The 24,583-nt window shown below is 33.4% G+C and overlaps 4 protein-coding genes across 4 annotated transcripts; 1 reads left to right on the forward strand and 3 right to left on the reverse strand.

Moving 5' to 3' along the window:
• The first annotated feature begins 1,184 nt into the window (after positions 1 to 1,184).
• LOC130804032 (PGR5-like protein 1A, chloroplastic) lies at positions 1,185 to 5,332 on the forward strand. The gene is made up of 11 exons (XM_057668326.1): positions 1,185 to 1,560; positions 2,567 to 2,685; positions 2,809 to 2,905; positions 3,007 to 3,107; positions 3,260 to 3,316; positions 3,513 to 3,589; positions 4,243 to 4,294; positions 4,399 to 4,509; positions 4,602 to 4,699; positions 4,789 to 4,864; positions 5,011 to 5,332. Exons 1-10 carry the CDS (start codon positions 1,356 to 1,358, stop codon positions 4,856 to 4,858), a joined length of 987 nt encoding a protein of 328 aa, XP_057524309.1. The 5' UTR covers positions 1,185 to 1,355; the 3' UTR covers positions 4,859 to 4,864; positions 5,011 to 5,332.
• A 488-nt stretch (positions 5,333 to 5,820) lies between these two features.
• Positions 5,821 to 9,389, reverse strand: LOC130804033 (histone deacetylase complex subunit SAP18). Its single transcript, XM_057668327.1, has 6 exons — positions 9,122 to 9,389; positions 8,024 to 8,056; positions 6,694 to 6,804; positions 6,496 to 6,591; positions 6,190 to 6,264; positions 5,821 to 6,068 (listed from the first exon to the last, which is right to left on the reverse strand). Exons 1-6 carry the CDS (start codon positions 9,290 to 9,292, stop codon positions 6,036 to 6,038), a joined length of 519 nt encoding a protein of 172 aa, XP_057524310.1. The 5' UTR covers positions 9,293 to 9,389; the 3' UTR covers positions 5,821 to 6,035.
• A 1,507-nt stretch (positions 9,390 to 10,896) lies between these two features.
• Positions 10,897 to 14,783, reverse strand: LOC130804356 (putative expansin-A30). The gene is made up of 4 exons (XM_057668769.1): positions 14,766 to 14,783; positions 12,969 to 13,128; positions 11,354 to 11,687; positions 10,897 to 11,209 (listed from the first exon to the last, which is right to left on the reverse strand). The coding sequence occupies exons 1-4, from the start codon at positions 14,781 to 14,783 to the stop codon at positions 10,897 to 10,899; spliced, it is 825 nt and encodes a 274-aa protein (XP_057524752.1).
• Positions 14,784 to 18,422: 3,639 nt separating this feature from the next.
• Positions 18,423 to 20,305, reverse strand: LOC130804096 (uncharacterized). The gene has a single exon (XM_057668424.1). It carries the CDS (start codon positions 20,054 to 20,056, stop codon positions 19,082 to 19,084), a length of 975 nt encoding a protein of 324 aa, XP_057524407.1. The 5' UTR covers positions 20,057 to 20,305; the 3' UTR covers positions 18,423 to 19,081.
• Positions 20,306 to 24,583: the final 4,278 nt, after the last annotated feature.

Raw genomic sequence — 24,583 nt, forward strand, 5'->3', positions numbered from 1 at the left:
GCATTAAAAATAATATAAGTAGACATTTAAGATATTAAAAGTAGGCATTAAGGATATGATAGATAACCATTAAGGATAATATAAGTAGACATTAAAAATACTATAAGCAGATATTAATCTTTAATGGACTGGACTTGAGATATGTCTCTCAAAGAGACGGTCTCTTAAAAGACTAGCTGCTGATAGTGTGTGTATACAGTAGAGTTGTTCAAATGTGACTCGACCTGAAATCTGAACCGAAACCGAAAATTAACCGACCCGAAAATATGTTTCTTTTTTAGGTTTATCAAACCGATATTATCTGAATTGAAGTTGCGCCCAAATCGATTTACGACCGAAGATCGTAAAATCGAGTGTGAACTGCGATTTTTTATAACCGACATATAACCGCTAACCGAGATTACCCGAACCTAATAGTGACCGACCCGAGTCATCCCCAATCCGAATCATGCTCAAAACCAAACTTGATCCAGTTAAAACCGACTTAATTAGAACGAATTTTTAATCGAAATGCTGTAAACCTGAACCAATTTTTAACATAGAAGTATGATCGACTCATATTCAATCATCTTATTAGTTAATCTAATAAAGTATTAGAAATTTTAATAAATTAAATTTTATACATACATGGTTTCATATATTTAGAGTTGATAATCAATGGTCAATGTTTGTTTAACTATTTTTAATCAAATCAGATGAAAAATAATAAAACTTTAATTTTAATTTACAGTCAAACAAGTAAAAGTAACAATAATCACTAACTGATTTGCATTTTAACTATTTTGCCTCAACTAAGGAGAATAATTAAAAAATATTTAACAACTTAATGTGATATTGACTCGATTTATAGTAATTAGTAATTGGTAGCCGAATTCTACTGGAAAATAATACCCGAACCCCATCTGTACCCAGTAAAACCGAACCAATTATTAACCGATGACAATCCGAGACCGATTGACTACTCGACATGAACTTCAAACGACACCGAACTGATGCTAACCTGATAGCTCAAATAACTAATCTTCAACCGAACCATGACTAACCGACCTGACCCGAGTGTGACCCGCCGCAACACGCATCTGAAAAATAACCGATCCAAAATACAACTGAATCGAATGACATCCGTCCAAAACCGACCTGAACACCTCTAGTATACGATACAGATACTGAGATTTTTTGACGCCACATTTTCCCTCCACACATTCAACCCTTTGCCTTATCTCCAAATATCCCTCCCAAATCCCAATCTTTTTTTCTTCACATACTGCCCAGAAACTCCTGTTTTCTTCACCAACTCTGAGTACTATGCTCTGTTTCACCTGAATTTAAGGATACAAATATACGATTTTGAGATCATGGCCTCCAAATTAGGGGTGGGTGCTTTAACTACCCCCAGGATTTTTACTGCTCCCATCCGGAAAGCGACAGTTACAGTGTCTCCATCATCTCAAATAAGTGTGTCTTTGAAGGATGCTTCTGCTCATTTCATGGGTTTTCGTCGTCTTACTATTAGGAGAAAGTTGTTCCATCTTCCCCCTTTTGCTGCCACCGATAACCAAGGTTTTTATTTTATATACTCCTAACACATATGGGTTTCTTATGTTTTTTCATCTTTACTGAATTTTGTCTCTATCAATTCATTGCTATTGCATTTCTAGTTTTATTTTACGTATTTTAATTATAGTTTGGATGGATCATTGGGGTTGTTTCATAAATGCTTTTAGCTTTTGGGTTCTGGTTTTTAAGCAAAAATGAAATGTGAACTAACTCAATTCAAATCTTGAATTGATAGTTAAAATCTTATAATATATTTTAGATACTTTATTATCATACCCTACTCATATGAGTCTTTTGATACAATAAGTCGTGTATGAGACTCTTAAATGGAGTTTTATAATTACTCAATTTTTTAATTGATCATCGGTGATCACTTAAGGTTATGAATAATTAATTTAAGACTAAACATTTATCATTTTAAAACCGTAAAGTATCAATTTAAGGTTATAAGAATCACTTTTATGACAATAATATTAGACTAACCTAATTAAAAATGGTGTTTTATAAGACTATCTATGAGAATTAAGATGAAATGCAAGAACTTATTCGATTAAATTGACTTCAATAGTCAGAGGCTCCTCTTAGAGGGATATGCCATGCGTAAGCAATTTTTCCTACATGAATCATGAAAGAAACTTAATGTATGGGAGTAGAATAGTAGTAGTTGAAATAAAACCACTTTCAGTTTTTTTGTTTTTTTGTTCGTTATGCCCTTTCGAAGGAGCAATAAATTTATAGTTCTTGAGTTATGGACTATAACGAACTAATAAAAATGGCTTGTTGATTCATATACTCTTCTTATGTACGTGAATCTACAAATTATATTGGCTATCGAAGTTAATCAGAAACATTTTTTCTATAGATTTCCACAAGGGTATAGTTAGATATATCTGCTTAGGTGGGCGTCGCTAAATAGCATTAGGATAATAAAATGTTATTCTGGCTCATTTTTTTGTTTGTTCTACTTTGGCAATCTTGATTAAAGTAGAAAAAATTGTAAAATTTTCAGGTCAAGTTGATCAAGCAGAAGAAATGGTTGACAATAATGTGTTGCAATATTGTAGTATTGACAAGAAGGAAAAGAAGTCCATAGGGGAGCTTGAGCAAGATTTCCTACAAGCACTACAAGTATACACATAGTAACTTTTTTTTTTAATTTTTTTTTTATAATCTTTCTCTATGTATTGTGAAGATCAAATTACAAAAACCTTTGAACAACGACAACTTAACGAGACCTATGATCGTGATCAGGCATTCTACTATGAGGGAAAGGCGATCATGTCAAACGAGGAATTCGACAATCTCAAGGAAGAGTTAATGTGGGAAGGAAGCAGTGTAGTAATGCTAAGTTAGTTTCTATAACAATAACCTGTCAAAAACTGTTTTCTAACTAATCAAGATTCTAAAATGTGTAAATTGCTGCATTTTCTTGACTGATTTTCCACACAGGTGCTGATGAGCAGAGGTTTCTAGAGGCTTCCATGGCTTATGTCGCTGGAAACCCAATCTTGTCTGATAAAGAGTTTGATGAACTAAAGCTTAAACTCAAGGTTTGTTCTTTGTATCATACCATTGATGGTGACACAATATCAGAACATACAAACATGATTGGTTGAATATGAATTCTATCTTATTGTCCTTATCTTTTTACCTTTCTGTCACCGGCATTCTACTTGTTAATGTCTCTCTATTTTTTTTTCAGATAGAAGGTAGTATCATCGTTGTCGAGGGTCCTCGATGCAGTCTTAGGAGTAGAAAGGTCTGAATTCTGAAATGTTTTCTCGGCACCTTTATGTTTCTAACCGTCTTATGGATGCGTGTCATGACTTCCTGAATTTTATCCATATCAAAATTTTTCAATGAAAAAATTTCCGAATACTTTTGTTTTCCAAAGTAGTTTATTGTTTTCCATGAGGGTTTGGCTTTTATCTGTCTGATGAGCTTCAGTTTGACAGGTTTACAGTGACCTCAGTGTTGACTACTTCAAAATGTTCCTGCTGAATGTTCCTGCTGCTGTCGTTGCCCTTGGACTGTAAGTATCACATGACCGAGTCTATCATATCTTAATCTACGGTTTCCTATTCCGGCCTTGTTCTTTTCATTTTTTATCTTTAGGAAAACAAGTTTCAGGACAAACAAGTTCAAACTCGTTAAGTTTATAATATGGCCTTAAACTACAAAGAAAGGCTACTCTGGTACAGTTCATTGTAACCAACTCAACCAAAGATTAAAATGATGGTTGAAACCTCAGGATATGTTATATAATCTAACATGAGATCCCTTTGGGCTAGAAGTGTGGATGCAACATAGACCCTTCTCACATCTGGCGCTAGATATTCCACTTAAATGAGGGCTAGTTGAGAGTCGAATCCTTGACCTCATGTCATGCTGACTCTGATACTATGTCAAGGAACTAACTCCACCAAAAGGTTAAGCTGTTCATTGAAGCGCCATTATATTTTATTACTCTTAACAAAATAAGTTCATATACAAGTTACTTAAGATCAATGCACATCTAGTGTAACTTCAAGTAAGAGCTACCAAAATTTAACTATTAAGAAAAGGTTGAAGCAAATTCATTCTACTTATGTTGCCTATTAAAGGTGGGGGTTGATTTCAAAGTTTCCAAATATACACTATTATCAAAGGCTAATGTAGGATGTTTCTACTTTTGTCAACAATTAGGTTTTTTTTCTTGGATGATTTGACTGGATTTGAGATCACCTACCTGTTGGAGGTATTAGCTTCACTTCCTGTTCCAACAGTGGCTTCCTTTTCTTATCTTCATCATCGGTCGCATTGATATTGATTAACCGGTTTTTCTGTTTTATCTCAATACAGCTTCCAGAGCCTTTCAGTTTCATTTTCACATGGTTTGCTGCATTGCCCGCAATACTATGGTTATCACAGGCCATTACAAAATTGATTGTGAACGATTTCCTTATATTGAAGGTAATAATCCGTTATTTTCATGATCTAATTACTTATCTAATTAATGTATGCTTGTAATCTTGTGACTAACAATTTGTTACCATATTGTCTAGGGCCCTTGTCCTAACTGTGGTACCGAGAACCTCTCCTTCTTTGGAACCATTCTATCGGTTTCCAGCGGGGGCACCACGAATACTGTGAAATGCTCAAAGTAAGCTAATCTACTGTGATTTACATATCAGAAACTTGACAAACATATTCTTCTTTGGTCTAAACTCATCGAAAAATTGTTATATCCAGCTGTGGAACGCAACTAGAGTACGATTCCAAAAAGCGCATGATGACAGTACCGGATGGAAGCCAAGCTTAAGGCGAGGTACTCATAACACCTTCCTGCAATCCTCTTCCAATTTTCTAGGCTATAAGAGTAGTGAAAATGTGAGAATGTTGCGAACAAACGATTGATTTAATCGGAAAATTTTGACATGAACATATCCTTGATGAATATACTTTCTGCTGCAGAATTTGTGCAAGATGCTGAAGTGCATGATGAATTAGTACAACATATACGAAGAACTGTTAATTCCGATGTAGATGGAAGTGGTTGAACATTTAGAGCTGCAGGTTATTTTAAAATGTTTGTAGTCTGAAAATCTGCGGTTTACCCATTAAATACTTTAATCTATGTATATTCTAGAAACTTCCTGCATAGTAGGGGCAGAGTGTGAAGTGAATTTTGTAATTTTTACACAGGCTCTTGAACCATTGGAGTGAAACATACAACTTCATCACCATATCGTTATGTAAATTATTTCATCTATATTGTACATGAATGGTTACACAAGAGCCTCCTCCAAGCAAAGGAGTCATTGAGCAAGTTTGGTGAATGCCAAACCAAATCATACCAGATCGTATTAATAATTTAGTTTGATTTTATACCGAATTTGATCGAGTCTGGTAAAAAATTATTTGGGTTTTGGTGATGAATTCAACTTTCATTAGAAAAAACCAAAAAAAAAAAAAAAAAAAAAAAAAAAAAAAAAAAAAAAACTTAACCGCATGAAGTATTTAGTATATGGAACTTTTGATCATATAATTTACATTTTGTTGATTGCTACAATTTGTAATATTAGTTGAGATAATTTAGTTTTTATAGTTTGATTTGATTTTGTGGATGTAATTTAATTTGATTTGGTAAATTAATTGATGTTCGGATTGAAAAATAGAAAACCAAATCAAAAACTGACATCCTTGATGGATGGATGGATGGATTTGACATAGATTTCTGCATTCACTCTTCATAAATACTACTGAATTTAAGGCGAATTAAACTTGGGAATGAAAATAAAACTATCACGTTGATCTTTGAATTTGGATACAAGTTATCAATACAATTCATACTCTCAAAACAGACTACTTAAAAAAGGAGATCATTGGCAGGAATAAGAACTGCTCTACACGCCAAATTTCAGGCATAACAGACGCCAATTCAGCCGAGTAAAGAGCTATGAATAACGCAGGCTAAAAGCATGTACGCCATCCGTGCCCTATTCGATCGATACATCCAAGTAATCTCCAATCTACAGAAATTAGGAAGCAGTTAACTCAGAATTTTTCAGAAATTTTTTTAAAAACTATGAAAACATAGATCAATGAGGGTTGCAAGGAAAGAAATACTATAGCCGCATGATTACGTGTTACCTGGAAGTATATCTCGGCCAAGGCTTTGTTGTCATCTAAGCGTCTCTTATTTGCATTTGAGAATGTCTCACCCACCTAACCAACATTAGAACAAGCTGTCAACTCGCTGAAATCCAATGTTGCTTTCAAAAACTTAAAAACAGATCCGGGGGCACAAGTCTTTCCATTTTTCATGGACTCTTTTTGGTCATGACAAAGGTGGGGGATGTTGCAAGTCAAGAAGAATTAGATTAACAAGTGAAAAGCCTAGAAGCAGTGAGAAACTATTAGTTATACATGATTTGATATAGGGAATTCAGTACATACCTTCTTCACTTGCATGCGGCCATTTTTGTCCGGATATACAACTGCAAATGACAACTTTGCATCTCGTCTTCTGGCAGCTGGGGACACTTCTTTCACCTGATGGTAATAACCAATATCAAGCAAATGCAACTAGAGGCTAATGGGCGGAAAAGGATAAAACGAAAAATCAAAATGCCACGTAGAGATTGGCAAACATACAAGATCAGTCAACTCTCGAAGAGTAGCATCCATCCAAGTATATATTTGAACCTCATCCTTTGGCTCCTTGCCTCTCAGGGAAAAATCTTCTTGGGTATGATGGCCTCCAATCTAGAGAATGCAAAAAAAGTACATTAAAGAACCAGATAACTAGAGAACCCAGGAAACACATAATTTAAGCATAATAACAAACTCATAAACATAAGCTCATTAGTAATGCAAAGCATCCAGATTGTAGTCTCACTCTCAGGACGAGTGGAAAAAAGAAACTTGTAGAGACTGGTACAAGAACATAATCCTTTCCAGCAGAGCCTCCTGATCCTCTATGTTACTAGGGCACTTATAACATTTGCAGAAGGAAAAATTTCAGCAATACACTATCTTAACAAGAAATATATTGTTTTTGGTTAACAAAAAACTAACCTAGGAATTTAAATTCCAAAATAAGTTAATTTCCATAACTTCTAAGAATTTTAATCACCATGGTACCCCCTTGGTTATTATAATTCTTGTGTCAATAATAATTTCCAAGGTACTCACAAAACACAAAAATCCACTACCTAGGATTTTAAGGAAATGATTTCATGGGAAAATAACTTCCTATAGTAATTAAATTCCAATGCCAACCAAGTAAGTCCCTAGAAAATAAGTCCCAAGACAAAAAAACTTAGAGCCAAAAAATGTGGAAAGAGATTAACTAGAACCTAGATAAAAAAAACTCAACTCAAGATAATGTCAACCAAACAAACAATTCACCCTGTGAATAACCAAAAGTTCAAATCAAGATGATCTAATTTCAGAGACCCAATTGAATGTCTAGTTTTTTCTATCTACCTTGAATTGACGATACTTCATCACACTGCATTGTCCACCATCAAGAAAGAAACTATTAAACCTCCATAAATTCCTTTGATTTTCCAAGACTAAATCTAATACTAAGCTGATAAATTATTGTCAAGACCCTTTTAATATTTACCCCCTTGAGAGAATTAAGACTTCAATCTGTCATTCCTAGATGATCTCCCAATAAAATTTCTTTCGATCACTCAACAATTCTCAAAAATCACAAATTCAAGGAGCTAGTTAGTGGATGAAGAGGTGACCAAAGACTTGATGGAAAGTCTACATGTAACGAGAAATATATAATGAAAACAATTCAGTTTATTAGAAGTTCAAAACACAGCAGTTCTACATCATATCCCCCAGCATTTTGTTATGACATGTAACATGATATCTATATAATATTGCTTCAAATATAACTACAAATGATTAAACGAAATTGTATAATAGATAAATAAAAACATATAAATTCTACGTGATATTCACATACCTTGGTGAAAACTCGAAGCAACAACGGACAAGTCTGCATTATCAAACAAAAAACACTCATATTATTAACACTTGAAATTCACACTGAAAAATAGTAAATACATATAAAATTCCTTAAAACAATCTACTAAAAACACCAACAATCACAGATTTCCACTCAAAATAATAAGAGCAAACTCATTTAGTAGCACCAAAAAAAAAACCCATGTGCCCCAAGGGCAGCGTAAAACAACCACCAAAATATCCGGCAAGCACCTCATAATCAAAAAATACTTGATCAAGTTTTTAAAATTTTCAGTCCCAAATGCAACAAAGATATTATTTCTCACTCCATTAATTTCTCTAACATCATTTTGGAAGGAAGGAAACGAGAGCTATGGAAGGGATGGCGTTTCCCTCATTTGGATACCAAAAGGGGCCGAGGGAAATTCGAAGGGAAAACACTCCACATTTTGTTCAATACAAATCCTTTCAACCTTCAAAAAATTTGGAAGAAAAACACAATAATGTGCCCTTCCCTTCACTTCCCTGCCTTCCAAAATTATTATCCAAGCACACTTTAAGTCATTCACAATTGGGAACATGCTATCGCAAAGAAAGTGCCACAAGATCCAGATACTATTCATTATAAGTTAATAACAAAAACAATGAACTCATTAGGTAAACACTACTTACCAGTGAATTCCAGAAAGCTTCTTGAGTGACGCTATCATCATAAAGAACCAATTGAAACTCTCTTAATTACCCAAAAACAACCAATCAAAATGAAATTTTCAAGCCAAAATTTTCAGCAAAGTTCGTGAGCAATGACAAATACCCAATACCAATTAGAGTAACTAAATACTGCAATTTAGTATAGATAACTTAAAACTATCTCCAATTTAGTAAAAAGGGAACTCGAAAAGAAAGGTAAAAGAACACTGCATAAACCCTACTCAAAACCCTAATTTCCATGCTTAAAAGCCCTAAATTTCAAATAGGTACCAAGAAAACTAGACCAAAAAAGGAAAAATAATGGTTGCAAGAAATGATGAATCAAGAGAATTTGGTGAAATTAACATTGAATTAAACTAGAAGGCTAAGGGAAAGAAGTTGAAACCTTTTCACGATCAACAGGCTGAAATCGGGCACGAGGAGGAGGAGCAGGTAGACCACGAGCAGAAAGAGGCGGAGGAGGAGGAAGAGGACGACCGGAGGATCTAGGGGGAGGAGGAGGAGGGTGGTCGCCGCCTACACGTTCTCTTTCCTCTCTGCTCCTTTTTCTCTCCATCGCAGCTAATTTTTTTTTTCTCGCAAAAATGGTTTCTTTCCTCTTCTCTAGCGTTCGCCAATGAGTTGAGCTTCAGGGTGCACGACCCATTTGTCGGACTCAACTCTAATTTGAAAATAAAAAACTTCATAAAATAGGTCTCGAAATTTTTATTTTTAAAATAAGCGTTTTTACATTTGAATTTTATGTCAAATTTATTCACTGTTACTAATCACAAACAAAAGAAAGATAATGTAAGAATGTTTGGAAAAAAATCAAATAATATGTTTACTGTTATGAACAGCAAATATACATTTTTTTTGTCCTTCAACTGTCTCCTACAAACTTATCTCAAAATAAGAGTCTCCTTGTCTGAACTTGTGGTATGGTTTTGCTCGTTGTTAGTATTACCGAACAACAATAAATACTAACAACGAACAAAAGTTTGGTTACAAAAAAGTCAGTCAACACGTTCGCTATTATTGATGATAGCGAACAACAAAATGTTGGTCAAACAAAGTCAATTCTCTTTCTTCGCTGTTAGTAACAACAAACAAGGATCTTTCCGACTTTGTTTAACCAGCATGTCATTGTTCACTATTTATTGTTTGACCAATCCTCAAATTGGATTGTTAGAGTAAGAAGTACATTAAGTCTTCTAACATTGTGGAATCTTTAGTTCATGATCGAATTTTATTAGGGTAATTTTATTAAGTTTTAAGTTCTATGATTTTATTTGTTTATATTCTTCGTTGATTTTCGACATCCAAGATTTTATTATTGCTAATCTCATTCAAGCCACCCCTGAGTCTCATCGTCTTATATTTTTTTTATCCAATCTGTATTTTACATTTCTTTCATTTGAATCTTCATATTAAAATCACTATAAAGACTAGTTCCCAAGGTAATAACGATTCATAAAAGTATAATATTTGAACTCATAGTCATATGACTAATTGTGATTAGTGAAGAATAAAGAATTTCAATGAAGATAAAGATACAATTACATGGAAATAAAGATGAACATGTGAAGAAACAGAGTGAGAGAATAAAGCAAGTAGGGAAATAGATCAATGGAGATGAATGTCTTTGAATTTGAATGTTGAAGGGAGTAGAGTTATGCGAATTAAGTGAGGTTTTATTTAGGAGTGACAATAAGGTAATGTAATACTTAACTATTGTATTAAAGGAAAGAATATTTAACGCTAGTTATTATATCGAAACTTATTGATATGGGACAAAATCATAACATGTTACTTTCCATATGTAATTTCTAAAATAAAAAGAAACCACATGAAAAAAAATAAATTAAAAGTTTTTAAATATATAATAAATTAATAAAAACTAAAAACATTTTATAAATTAAGCATTTTTGTATCCCATTTATTTTTACATCTTTTGTAACTAAGAGCCACTTATTCCCTTTTTAGGTTATACCACTTCAATACCTAAATAAAGGATAGGGCTAATAAAGAGAGATACATTGAAAGTTTTTTAAGAATATCTTGATCAAGGCCAAAAATCAAGGCCTCATTAGAATCAAGAATTGTGATGATACTACAATTACATTAACCAACAAAAAAAAAAAAAAAAAAAAGTACACAAAGTCAATGGCTGTGATTGGATCAATGGAAGTTGACTTTGGCTTGATAAGTCATGCCCACTCTCCAATATGGTGGGATGACATTGTATGCAATAATAATTTCTCGATCAGAGTAAGATTGAAGTTTGAAAGAGAGAGATTGGCCTCCTAATTGAGCAAAGGCTTGGTAAGCAGTTCCCCAATTTTGGGTCATGCTTATCCAACCTGTTCGACAACCTTTAACCCACATTTGGGCTATGTCCCCAGCTCCTCCAACGTTCATAGGAAATGCTAGTAGCCAATAATTGTTCCCTTGTAAAGTAAAGGTTATGCCTCCCTTCCTTACACATGGAACCCTATTAACCAATACAAATAAAAAGATTGATTATTATTTGATTAAGAGCTATGTTAAAGTGTAAAAAATAAAAGTACGTGTTGCAGTTCTAAAAAAATCAACAACAAATAACACATTATATCATAGCTGATAGTTAATTAATTACCTACGATATTTGATGGGAATGATGCCACCTTGTGAAATTGCAATTTTTTTAAATGCGGGCACAGATAAATCAAAATGTACGCCTGGTGTGTATCCCTTGCTAGGTTTTAGCCAACTTGGTGGTGACAGATTTGTGGCGGTGACTATGACGGAGGTTGATCCTCCACCATAGCCGCCATAACCACCACCCTTAGTAATACACCATTTAGAATCAACACACATAAGTTGATAACAACCTCCACATCCTTTTCCATTCATGAATAACACCGGGCTTATTGCTGCTGTTTCTTTGCCATACCCATTTTTGAATAAATCACCATATCCACATGCTCCTCCTATCAATTTTACCAATCATTAATTTTTAGTTAATTGGAGGGACCAAGGGAGTAAGGTAGTGTTTGGCCAAGCTTTTACAACAACTTCTGCAATAGAAAAGTCAAAATTTGGCCAAACACTGTGTTTCTGAGAAATTGAAATAATTTTGAAAAAAGCTAAAAACAACTTCTACAAGGGTCAAGAGGAGAAGCTACAAATTGACTTCTCCTCCCAAATTCTCAAAGAGCTCCATACTTTCTCATTTTATGTTAAAAAAATTCCTATATTTTCTCCAATAAACAATGAAAATCTTTTTCATTACTTTTTTTTTCCCATATCTTCCTCCAAAATTCAAAATTTTCTACTTCATTGCATAATTATTCATTTGTTATCACAATCAACATTCCAATTATTTTAAGTAATTCTACGCTTATTGAATATTATGCGATCAAATTACATTAAATTTTCATATATGTTTTATCTTTAAATTTATTAACACATATGTTTTTCTATATAATAAATTGTCAAATTTGGTATTTATTTTTATTTTCAATTACTTTAGTGTATTTGAATTTTTTTCTAACATTATAGTGATTATTTTTTTACTATATGCTATATGTTTTTGGGTGTTTCTCTTAAAATCAATGCTTTCTGACTTAACTCAACTATCTTTTAGTGTATGCTATATGTTTTTCCATCATATAACAACATTAACTTTAAGTAAACATAGGAAAAAAAAAAGGCCAAACACACAAATTGTTTTTGTTTTCCAAAAACTCTTTTTAAAAATATGAGGCTAAACATATTTGTTTCTGAAAAAGTATTTCTCTAAAAACAGTTCCTACAGAATTACTTTTAGGAAACAAAAATTAATTTCCAAAAGTTAGGCCAAACATACGCTAATAATTAGTTCTAAGAGTTTATTTTTACTAGTAACGAAAGTATGTCAAATTTTTAAGTTTTGAGAATAAAGTTTTGTGTTTTTTTTTCCCACAAAAAAGGTTTTATGTTTTTACTAATCCACGAAATAGTTACTAGTGACACTATATTTTATTATACCCTATTTAAAAATAAACAACACAATTTTTTTTTTTTTTTGTTATTGTTAAAGTTAGAGGTGCACGTTTGCTTTAGTGTAAAAATTGGTTTCTAATTTCTCCCAATTTTTTTGTGTTTTTGAACAAAAAAAAACTAATTCTTATTATTTAATGTACCTTTAAAGATTGTGAAAATAAATAGTGAACAAACAATTAAAAACGAAAAAAAACAAAAATCAAAAAATTATAACAAAAATTGTTTACCTATTGTGGCGGATGCAGTTTCATCACCATAGAAAGTGGCATGAGCGAGGCTCCATTGAGTAGGCTTGAAGTTACAAGGACCATATCCATCCGACAATAATACCATTCCTAATAACACAAATACTCCTAATGAGTAATTAATGCTAAATCGCCATGATCCCTGCACACAAAATTCCATTTACAAGTGTTTTATTTTTTGAAAATAACACTTTTAATTAGGTTTTAAGTAGAGTTGTAATACAAGCTAATTAAGTATACAGTTGTAATAGATTCTTACATGGTACAAGGCTTTTTATAGTATCACCAAACTGGTATGAGTTAAACTGAATGTTGGTGTATCTTATGTTAGTGATTCCCACGAAGAGTAGAGCGAAATATTCATATTAATTAAGTCTATGCATTAATATTAATTATTTTGTGTAATTCAAAGTAATTGGATGATGGAAGATTGAGCAAAGCCGTCCCAAACGTGCTCTCAAGTTCGATGTCATCGTGCATGGTTTGGTAGGACGAATCTCAATTATGTAATTAATGTAATATTGATCATATAGAAGTATATAGTTTATTGTCAATTGTTTCGATCAGACAAAAGATTTATAGTTTTTTGGTTTCGTATTATAATGCATTGGACTATATATAGTACAATTATACGTTAAATTATGTGCACGTCTTATTTATATGAATTTGCAGATGACGTTTGTTGTCAAGAGTCAATTGAAAATAACATCTTTATTAGTTTTATTATTAACATGAGTAAATTAAAATTATGTACAATTTTTGTTAACCACTTGTCCAATAAGTATTTAACTTGAGAGTTTAATTGGATTAGATAGTAGGCTGAGAGAAGAAGAAAATCACAAGGAAATTAAATTTAGGATCTTATCTTGGAAAAAACGATTGTTGCTTTAATTGATTAGACAAGACCTGATTCTAAATAGAGCATATTTGATTACTAGCTATTAAAAGTCTACTCCCTCTGTTATGAATAATTTGCATTAAGAGAAAAATGTTGTTTTTTAAGAAAAAGGTGAATAATGGTAATAAATGAAGAGAGGGAGAGTGAATTGTGTGGATGAAATTAAAAGAGGGTTAAAATATGTGGATGAGATTAAAAGGAAGTGGTGAGCCATAGTCCAAAAATAGAAATGATGCAAAGCAAGTGAGACGGATCAAAATGGAAAATGTTACAAATTAAATGGGACGGATGGAGTACATATTGGGGGTGTTTGGCAAATTAGCTTATTGACTAATTTTAGCTTATTTTGATGTAAATAGAGGGTTGAGTGGTCAAACCAACTAATGTTAGTGTTTGGTGAACTAGCTAGTTGAAACAACTTAAATATATGAATAAGCTGTTTTTAACAAGCTGCTCATAGCAGCGGGTTCAAAATCAACTAGTCAAATCAGTTAATAAAATCAGCTGGTCAAATCAGCCACTATAATCAGCTATCAGCCGTTTGCGAAACACCCTCATTATTTTTTTAGTCTATAATAATGAACCAATTAATTTAATTTTTTTTAAATAAGAGTCGTAAATTGAGTTGTATATTATAATCAACCAATCCATGTTTTTTTACTAATAATGTCTATATTCTTTATTTTGGCATTGTATTCTAAATCTAGAACAAATTGGATTTGATTTTTGGTGTCATCTCCTAACCTCAACCTACTATGAAGAAATAAAGAATTGGTCTAATCTAGTGGTAGACATGTTAATTAATTTTTTATGTGAACCAAATTTAATACAGTATTTGTCCAAATATTAGCGAATTATCGGAAAAAAATTGAACTTGTAACCTGAAAATGACTTGACATGCATTCTAATATTTTCTCGTTGAAGCATTAAATTGTATATTGGGATAAACATAATAATCTCATAAATCATACATAAAATAAAAAAATTATGCATGACATTATTTTAAATAAAATTTAATAATAAGAAGTTATAACCCTTGATTGATTGAGTAAATTCAAACTTAATGGAATAAAAAATAATCCTATCGACTCAAAAAAAATTTGACTCAAACAATTCAACCTAACAATAGTCAAATCTAAAATAAAAGGCTTAATTGACAATTATAAAAATAATAATTCATAGAGGTGATGTCATAAAAAATACACTAATCTTTAAATAAGACGATTTCACAGTTAGACCATTTCTATTGGGCTGGCCCAATATACATTTTTTTGTCTTAAAGTGATTACTTATAATTTTAACATAAATACTTTTTATAGTCTTAGAGTGATTACTTATAATCTTAGAACGATCAATTACACTCACCCGTCCTAAGATTGCTCCACACCAAGCACGTTTAATTATGGAGTTCTTAACAAATGAGCTCCCATGAAAAGAAGATGCACCTTGTTGATATGAGTAGTCTATCAATCCTTTTACAAGCTAAATCTGGGGTATTACACTCACCCCCACTTAAGAATACAACGTCCTCGTTGGACCGTAACTTCAGGATCTTTTCCTTCGCTAGGTGCACTAAACACTATCAGCCACGGTCGCAGGGTTGCTCTGATACCATTTGTAACACTCCGGCCCCTCGGACCGCTGGTAACTACTCATAGAGACTGTAGATTGGCCCCCACAAACCAACACAAGTCTTTCCAGCGCACTTTGGCCTCACTCGTGCACACCCGGGAACACTTCCCAGTAGGTCACCCATCCTAAGATTGCTCCCACCAAGCACGCTTAACTGTGGATTTCTTAGCAAATGGGCTCCCTAGAAAAGAAGATGCACCTTGTTGATATGAGTAGTCTATCAATCCTTTTTCAAGCTAAATCTAGGATATTACAGTATTAACATAAAAAAACAGAATAATGCTCGAAGATGAAATTATTTTTTTTAACAAACAATTTTATTTACCTTTTTTACATTGTTGAGGTAATATTTTAACCTTTAGATTTTTATTTGAAATAACCTTTAGATCTCTAATTGTGCATAAGTAAAAGTTATGAAAAATTAATATTAATAATCATTGCATTGAGACGAATCAACCAAGCTAGTGTCATTAGACTATATTGTAATTTATAGATTTAAAATGAAGTACAAATTAAAAATGATAAGAAAAATAGTGACCAAGAATACGTAAAAGAGACCAAAAGACAAAATAAAAATAAAAGGAAATAATAACTAAGAAATAAGTTTAAAAAGAAAAAAAAAGTATGAAAAAGACATTGACTAAAAAGTAAGAAATAGGAGTATGAAGTAAAAGGAAAATTTGAAATCAATAAGTGAAAAATAAAAAAAAATGAATCAAATAATCTAAGTTTCAAAATTATTTCAAAAGTAAGCGTGAAAATTCTAAACATGTGGTTTGTAGCTGTTCGCACTTAGTAACTGCGAACAATTATGTAATATTTTTTTTTTCCTAATTTTTGAGTTGTTATTTGTTATATTTGCATTAGAGACATTAGAATAAGTAATTACAAGTCAATGTATGTTTCAAGCGGTATGATTCATCGCCAAAATATATACAAATGTTTGAAATATACAACTAAATATATATATATATATATATATACAAATGTTTGAAATATACAACTAAATATATATATATATATATATATATATATATATATATATATATATATATATATATATATATATATATATATATATATATATATATATATATATATATATATATATATATATTCGATCCAAATACACAAAAATTAAACGTCAACGCTCACGACCCTCATCTACCCTATCCAACTGAGTTGGTCTCCTACGCCTCCTACGATAGTAAGACGCGTTCGGGTGTCGCTCTGGCAGTGGAGGGGACTGGTACTGTGATGGCTGTGATGGCCCAAGTTGCGAGGTCCCCGCAACGTCAACGGGGTATGAATGGTCCATCTCCTCCAAATGATAGGCATAAATAGGAGATGAGACGTGCGTATGGGCGGTAGTCGGTGAGGACTCTACAGCGACTTCCGGTATGAAGTGCTGGAACTGCGAGCCGACGAGCATGCCATGCGCAATCTGGTGTAGAGGAACCACGGCATGTAGTCTGGTGTAGTAGGTGTGCCATGAACATCGATCGGCGCACCTTGTGCCAGCAGCTCCAGTCTACCATCCAAACGAGCGATGTGATGCCAGTTGATGTCCACCCAGTTTGCCATACCCTGATTTTTGCGCGAAATCTGGTGCAGTTGGGGTTCAGTATCACAAGGCGGTGGAATGCCCTGTACCAACCTATATTGGCACAATACGCGCTCTGGTAGATGTACTTCGAGAATGTCGAAGCATATGAATGGCATAGAAGCCCTCCACGCACCCAAATGAATCCCCGAGTGTTCGGGTACAGCTGCGTAGGCTTCCGCAGGGTATGGGTCCCACAAAAACTAAAATACATGTTATGAAAATGTAAGTGATATGTTAATTAAATTGTACTAATGTTAATGAGTACTGTAATATTTACCTGGTTGGGTCGTAGCAGGTCTAACTGATCTCGGTAGAATCCGAGACCGGTGCCGGTGTACTTGCGCGTCCGGCGTGCAAAATTCCACCTTGAACCGTACGCAGCATCTGGTAGGGGTTATGGTGGAGGAGCAGTATCACCACGACCAACGGTTCTGTAAGGTTGGCCGATAAGAATATGCTCCCACGCCCATAGTTGAACATTGGATATGTAATTAGTATGTAATTCAACTACAGCGGATTAGAATTAAATGTTATTTTTATTACCTGTAATATGATTACTGGCCCTGTAATCTCCTTGACGTTCTTGTGGTCAGCACCACATAGCTTCCTATACTGGTATCTAAGGGCTACGGAGCCCCAGCTACACTCGGCGATGCGCTCCCATGGGTCGTCAAGTAAAGTTAAGTAAAGGAGCTGTATTTGGTTGTTTGTTTTATCGGCAAACAACATAACTCCTATCAAGTATAAGAGGTACGCCTTGGCGTACCTTGAAATGGTGCCTTCATCAGCATCTTCGGGGAGATGCGAGAAGGTCTGAACTAACCACGCGCAGCGCAAACCGCTCCCCCTGATCACTTCGGGTGGAGGGCGTTCTCCTATTATGCGATGCACCATGTCACGCCAGCCTGATAGCTGGCGTCCGGCTGTACACACGGCACGTCCCTCGATGGGAAGCCGCGTTAGTAAGGCTACATCAAGCAATGTGATGGTAGCCTCACCTAGAGGGAGATGAAATGTATGCGTCTCCTGACGGCACGTAACAACACAGTATAGATTTACAAGTTATGGACCCCTGTTTTCAGCTTTCTTTTTCAGCTTTCATGTTAGGGCACAGTGCCATTGCACAGTTTGTACAACCCAATAGTCGGCCCTGAAATAAATATGTATCTCTTTAATGTAAATTCATTATATTAAAACTAAATACAAACTCCCTCAATGTAGCAAAACTTTTAAGTGGTTGCTCTCAAACACAAACATCATACATAGTGTTTGCTCATAAAGAAGTTCTATCTCTACGTTACATGACCCTAAAATGAAGCCCTTACATAACTCCTAGTGCTTTGCTTTTAACTCTAAGGCTCTTGTAATTCTAAAATCCCAAAGGAATAAAACCTTGGAGACCCAAAGGTCTTCATGTGTACGAGTTTGGCATAGAGTACAACCTTGTCCGAGCATGTTCATGGATCTGTTCAATAATACATTATGTCTTGTGGCTATAAACTGCTCATATGTCATAAGTTGCTCACACGAGCCAAATTTTTTATCGCTAAGCTCTTGCTTGCTTGTATTAGCATAAGCTAAAAATTGCTTGTCTCACCACACATCTTAGCATGATCATTTGATTGATCCCACATAACCATGGACATCATGTCAAGATGCGCGATCCACATGTCATGCCTCGTGCCGGCTCGACCCACTTCCATCTTTAGATCCATGCAAAAGAATTTGACTTTTGAACCATCACTAACGCAAATAACGATTTGTATATTATCACAATCTTATAAGTTTGAACCAGACATTATTCACACGTTTAAAGAATCATAACATACTAAAAACAATCTCTTTTATAGAAGTTTTTTTCACTATTACAAAATCAAAAAAATAACTTACTAAAGAAGCATAATTAAGTGCAAACTACACATGTCACAAAAAATCAACTAGTTTTGGACACAATTAGTATCAAAAATAAGGTGGTCTATAACTATGTTCAATAATAGGCACGGTTCTAGTTGGAGGAGCACTCGGAGCCCTAACATGTCCAACCATAGTAACTTGCAAAGCTTCCTCTTCATAAGCCCTTCTCACCATCTCTTCCAACTTATTCCTCTTCTTTGCCTTCACAAACATAGCAATCAACAACAACCCCAACAAGAAGGCCCCCAAAGCCGCCCCGACCGAGCTCCCAACCGCCACCTTCCACCGGCTAATCCCCTTACTATACTCACTCGGCGGGGGTGCACCATTATCCTCAATCACAAGCCCAATATGCCCATGTTTTTTGGCCTCACAAACATGTGGTGACACCATACTTGTTAATGTTACCTTACCTTGACCCTCAAATATAACACAATAAGGCATTTTACCCATTATAGACCTTGCATTTACCCTACTAATATTAGTAAAATCCACCTTAATTGGATCTAGATCCGCAAAGATCCGCAACTCAAAGGGGTCCGGACTTGTAATATTTTGATAATCATCTCCACCATTATAAGCTAAAAGCCCTAAAATTGGTGTAACAAGTTGATACCCATTAATCTTATAACTATTATAATACATTGTAGACCAATTAAACCCAAGTTCTTGTCTAATTAATATAACTCTTTCTACACAAGGATTGATCATAACACCTTTAGGTAAGTAAAACTCTTTAATCCTACCACCATATCTTCTTAAACTTCCACATCTAAATCTCACTGTATTAACCTTAATTCCTGAAAAATTTCCTGGTAAATTAATATTGTTTACTTCCCCTGTTTTGAAACTGTTTTGATTAAAGAGTTCAACTGTGTAATCTCTAATGGCAAGATCAAGAAGACGAGCAGATCGAATATCAAACACATTTGATGAAGAAAAAGATGAGAATGACGATAACAAAAACACTAACGTCAGAGTTTTAATCGAAAAAGATTGGGGTGGGGTGATAGAACCCATTAATTTTAATGGGTGGTTTAAGATTTTAAGACCAGATTTGAAATGGGTTTTTCATGAAAAGAAGATATTTTTAGAGAAAGGTAGGAAACTTTAAGGAAGAAATGGGAGAAAAAGAAGGAAAGGTTGTTATAGAAGAACAGAGAAAGAGAAGAGGAAAGTAAAGTAGATGTTTGTATATGATCCATAGAAAGGAGTTAAATTGGGATAGAATATAGGTTAGTTGGGCCATGATATATAGCTTTTACGTTAAAAGAGTAATTTTGGGGTCTTATAGGGATTGTGAGAATGGCAAATGATTATGGGGTTGGCCATTAAAGGGATGTTTGGTTTGCTTTGTATTGCATGTAAATTGTAATTCATTCATTTGGTTGTGTACTGAAGGGTACTGTAGGAACGGTCACTTTCTATGTTGTTTTTCGTTTTTTGAATGAATTGGTGTTTTAACTTTGGTAAGAACTATTGGTCTTGCATGGAACAGAAATTTATTGTTTCTTCTTTTAGTTAGAGGAATTTAGTCAACTTGAAGTGTGATCAAAATACGGGAAAAGAATTGTGGATAAATGATGTTGGACTGGTGTGGGGTTGAGGTGTTTATTAGGGTTATTAAATCGATTTTAGATGGGTGTCATTTGATTCGGTTGGATTTAGGGTTAGTTAGATCGATAAGTGACAGGTTGATTTAAGATCGATTATTCGAGTTAACGAGTTTGTATCAGTTCAGTTGAAGTTTTGAGTTTGAGTCGGTTACAGGTTACTATCGATCCGGACAACTTTAGCTAAAGTTGCTAATCAATATTTTTAGTTGACTACTATAATTAATTTCATTGGGAATGTTGTTGATTTATTGAAAAAGTTGTTTACATTGTTGCACCATTGAAAATTATTTTTCAAATAATAATCAATCAGTCATAAATTTGCTGAATTAGTTGATAGACTTAATAATATTTTATGTACTGAAATTAATCATATATTTTCTAGTAGTTCAACTTGTTTTCGATTTAAAATCAATTCAAATTGTAACACTTCCGCTTAAAAATCAATTCGAATTTACAATAGGTCTGATTAAAATTGGTTGGGTTAAGTCGATTTTAAATAATGATAATGCCAATTTTGACGCTAATTTGATTTGGCGATAAAAATGAAAACAAAAAACTTTTGTTGCCATTTTTTTTTAATGAAGCCCATAAAATTTTATGGAATGAATTTTAGTACTACAAAGTTAAAAAAAATTACTAATCTATCTAATTAGAACCAAAAATATAAAAAAATTGAAGTAATCACATCGGATCCAAATAATTAAACTTTCTCATGGATTCATAATTACTCCAAACCCATGTCAATGCTAATTAGCTAGATATAATAGGTTGTTTATTATAACACACATTATGGTCAGATCAAGTATTTTTATGAAACACGCTTTATACATTAATTAAATAATTTAATTAATATAAATTATAAAGATATCAATTATTTATCTTAAAATAATTTTATTGATAGACAATTTTTTATAAGAATAACTATAATTAAAAAAAGGTACAAATTGTGGTGAAGATGAAGAATAGGAAATCAAAAATAGGAAAAACACAATCAAGAAAGGTGAAAGTATTGACTAATGAGGTGGAAAAGGTCAAAAGTGAGGTTAATAAAGGAAGAAGGGAAATGATTTGGAGCGTGAGGGTGATGATGATCATTCATATGACAAAAGGAGATTGGGGCGTGCTTGCAAATACTTATCATGGGTTAAAGAAAGATAAATACTTGTATAAGAAAAACTATCTATTCATTGTGTTGCTATTATGTTTCCCTACTCTAACCACCTTTTTTTGGCTATATTAATCTCATCTCACCATATTTGAAATTTCTATTGACTTGGACTACCAGATAGAATTGACTTTTTGATTAGTTGTTAAAGACAGTTATTAAGATAATGCTTAATAAATATTAGTTGTTTATTAGAGAAAAATAGATAAAAAACTAGCTAATAATCATTGTAAAAGATACTTAAAAGTAACCATCAAATTTAGTAGGCTTAAAATTCATTTACAGAAGTCATTTTTAATAAAAAAAAATTTAGACAAAAAGTCATTTTTTAAACACATCCTTTAATATCAGCAGCTATGAATAGCCACGGAACAAATCCATCCATACTCGAACAAACACAACTATGTATTGGACTCAAACTCAATCAATTGAGTTGAGTTTGGTGAGTCTTAATTTCTTCTAGCAACTGTTTATATTTTCAAGAAAAATTATCTAGAATAATCTAATTTTTTTTGTGATTTTCCTACAATAATCACATGTTGATTAACCATGAATAATTTCAATTTTATGGGGTATTTGTTTAAAACAAATTCGGATAACCGGATAACAAGCTATAACAAGTTTTATTTTTTTTAAAAAAAATAAAATTAAAATAAAATGTCAAAAAAATATTTAAAAAATATTGAAAACTTTTAGAATTTTTTATATGAATTTTCAAAATTTTTTCTCTAATTTTATATTAATTTTTAGTTTATTTTTTTGGTAAATTACCTACAATAGCAGGTCATCCGGTTACCGAGTATACTCCGAGTAGAGGTGTTCATTCGGGTGATCGAGTCGGTTTCGGACGGGTGTCATTCGATTCGATTGTATTTCGGATCTGTTATTTTTCGGCTGTGTGTTACAACGGGTCACACTCGGGTCAAGTCGGTTAGTCACGGTTCGGTTGGAGATCAGTTATTCAAGCTATCGGGTTAGCATCGGTTCGGTGTCGGTTGAAGTTCGTGTCGAGTGTCAATCGGTCTCAGGTTGTCATCGATTACTAATTAGTTCGATTTTGTCGGGTACAGATCGGGTTCGGGTTTTTTTTTTTAACAGAATTCGGCTACGTAGTATTAATTACTATTGATTTAATCAATATCAGTCATTTTTTAATTGATGACAAGATTCTCTTTACTTAAAGCAAAATAGTTAAAATTAGAGGTGTTCATTATGTTGATCGGGTCGGTTTCGGACGGGTGTCATTCGGTTCGATTGTATTTCGAATCGGTTATTTTTTGACTGTATGTTACGACGGGTCACACTCGAGTCGAGTCGGTTAGTCACGGTTCGGTTGGAGATCGGTTATTCAAGCTATCGTGTTAACATCGATTCGGTGTAGGTTGAAGTTCGTGTCGAGTGTTAATCGGTCTCGGGTTGTCATCGGTTACTAAATGGTTCGGTTTTGTCGGGTACAGATCAGGTTCGGGTTTTTATTTTTTTAAAAAAATTCGGCTACGTATTACTAATTACTATCGACCAAATCAATATCAGATCAAGTTGTTAGTCATTATTTAATTGATGACAAGATTCCCTTTACTTAAAGTAAAATAGTTAAAATGCAAATCAATTAGTAATCATTATTATTTTGTTACTTTTACTTGTTTGACCGAAAATTAAAATTATAAAGTTCTATCAATTTTCATCTAATTCGATCAAAAAAAGTTAAATAAACATTGACCATTGATTATTAACTCTAAATATATGAAACCACGTATTTATAAAATTTAATTTATTAAAAAATCTAACACTTTATTAGATTAACTAATAAGATGATTGAATATGAGTCTATCATACTTCTATGTTAAAAATTGGTTCAGGTCTACAACAGTTCGATATAAAATTCGTTCGGGTTAAGTCGGTTTTAGCCGGATCAAATTCGATTTCGAGCATGATTTGGGTCGGATATGACTCAGGTCGGTCATTAATAGGTTCGGGTAATCTCGGTTAACAGTTATGTGTCAGTTATAAAAATCGGTTACAGCTCGGATTCAGCTTTCCCATTTTCGGTTGTCAATCGGTTTGGGTACTGTCGGTTCGATAAACCTAAAAAATGAACACATTTTCGGGTCGGTTTACTTTCGGTTTCGATTCGGGTATTCGAGTCGGGTCACTTTTGAACAGCTCTAGTTAAAATGCAAATCAATTAGTAATCATTATTACTTTGTTACTTTTACTTGTTTGATCGGAAATTAAAATTATAATGTTCTATAAATTTTCATCTAATTCGATTAAAAGTAGTTAAATAAACATTGACCATTGATTATTAACTCTAAACATATGAAACCATGTATTTATAAAATTTAATTTATTAAAATATCTAACACTTTATTAGATTAACTAATAAGATGATTGAATATGAGTCTATCATACTTCTATGTTAAAAATTGGTTCAGGTTTACAGCAGTTCGATCTAAAATTTGTTCGGGTTAAATCGGTTTTAGCTGGATAGAATTCAATTTCGAGCATGATTCGGGTCGGATATGACTCGGGTCGGTCATTATTAGGTTCGGGTAATCTCATTTAACGGTTATGTGTCGGTTACAAAAATCGGTTACAGTCCGGGTTCAACTTTCCCATTTTCGGTTGTCAACCGGTTCAGGTACAATTTTGGTTCGAGTAATGTCGGTTCGATAAACCTAAAAAAGGAACATTTTCGGGTCGGTTTACTTTCGGTTTCGGTTCGGGTTTATTAGTCGGGTCACTTTTGAATAGCTCTAACTCTAG

Source organism: Amaranthus tricolor, chromosome 17 (assembly GCF_026212465.1).
Source record: "Amaranthus tricolor cultivar Red isolate AtriRed21 chromosome 17, ASM2621246v1, whole genome shotgun sequence".
Taxonomy (NCBI): Eukaryota; Viridiplantae; Streptophyta; class Magnoliopsida; order Caryophyllales; family Amaranthaceae; genus Amaranthus; species Amaranthus tricolor.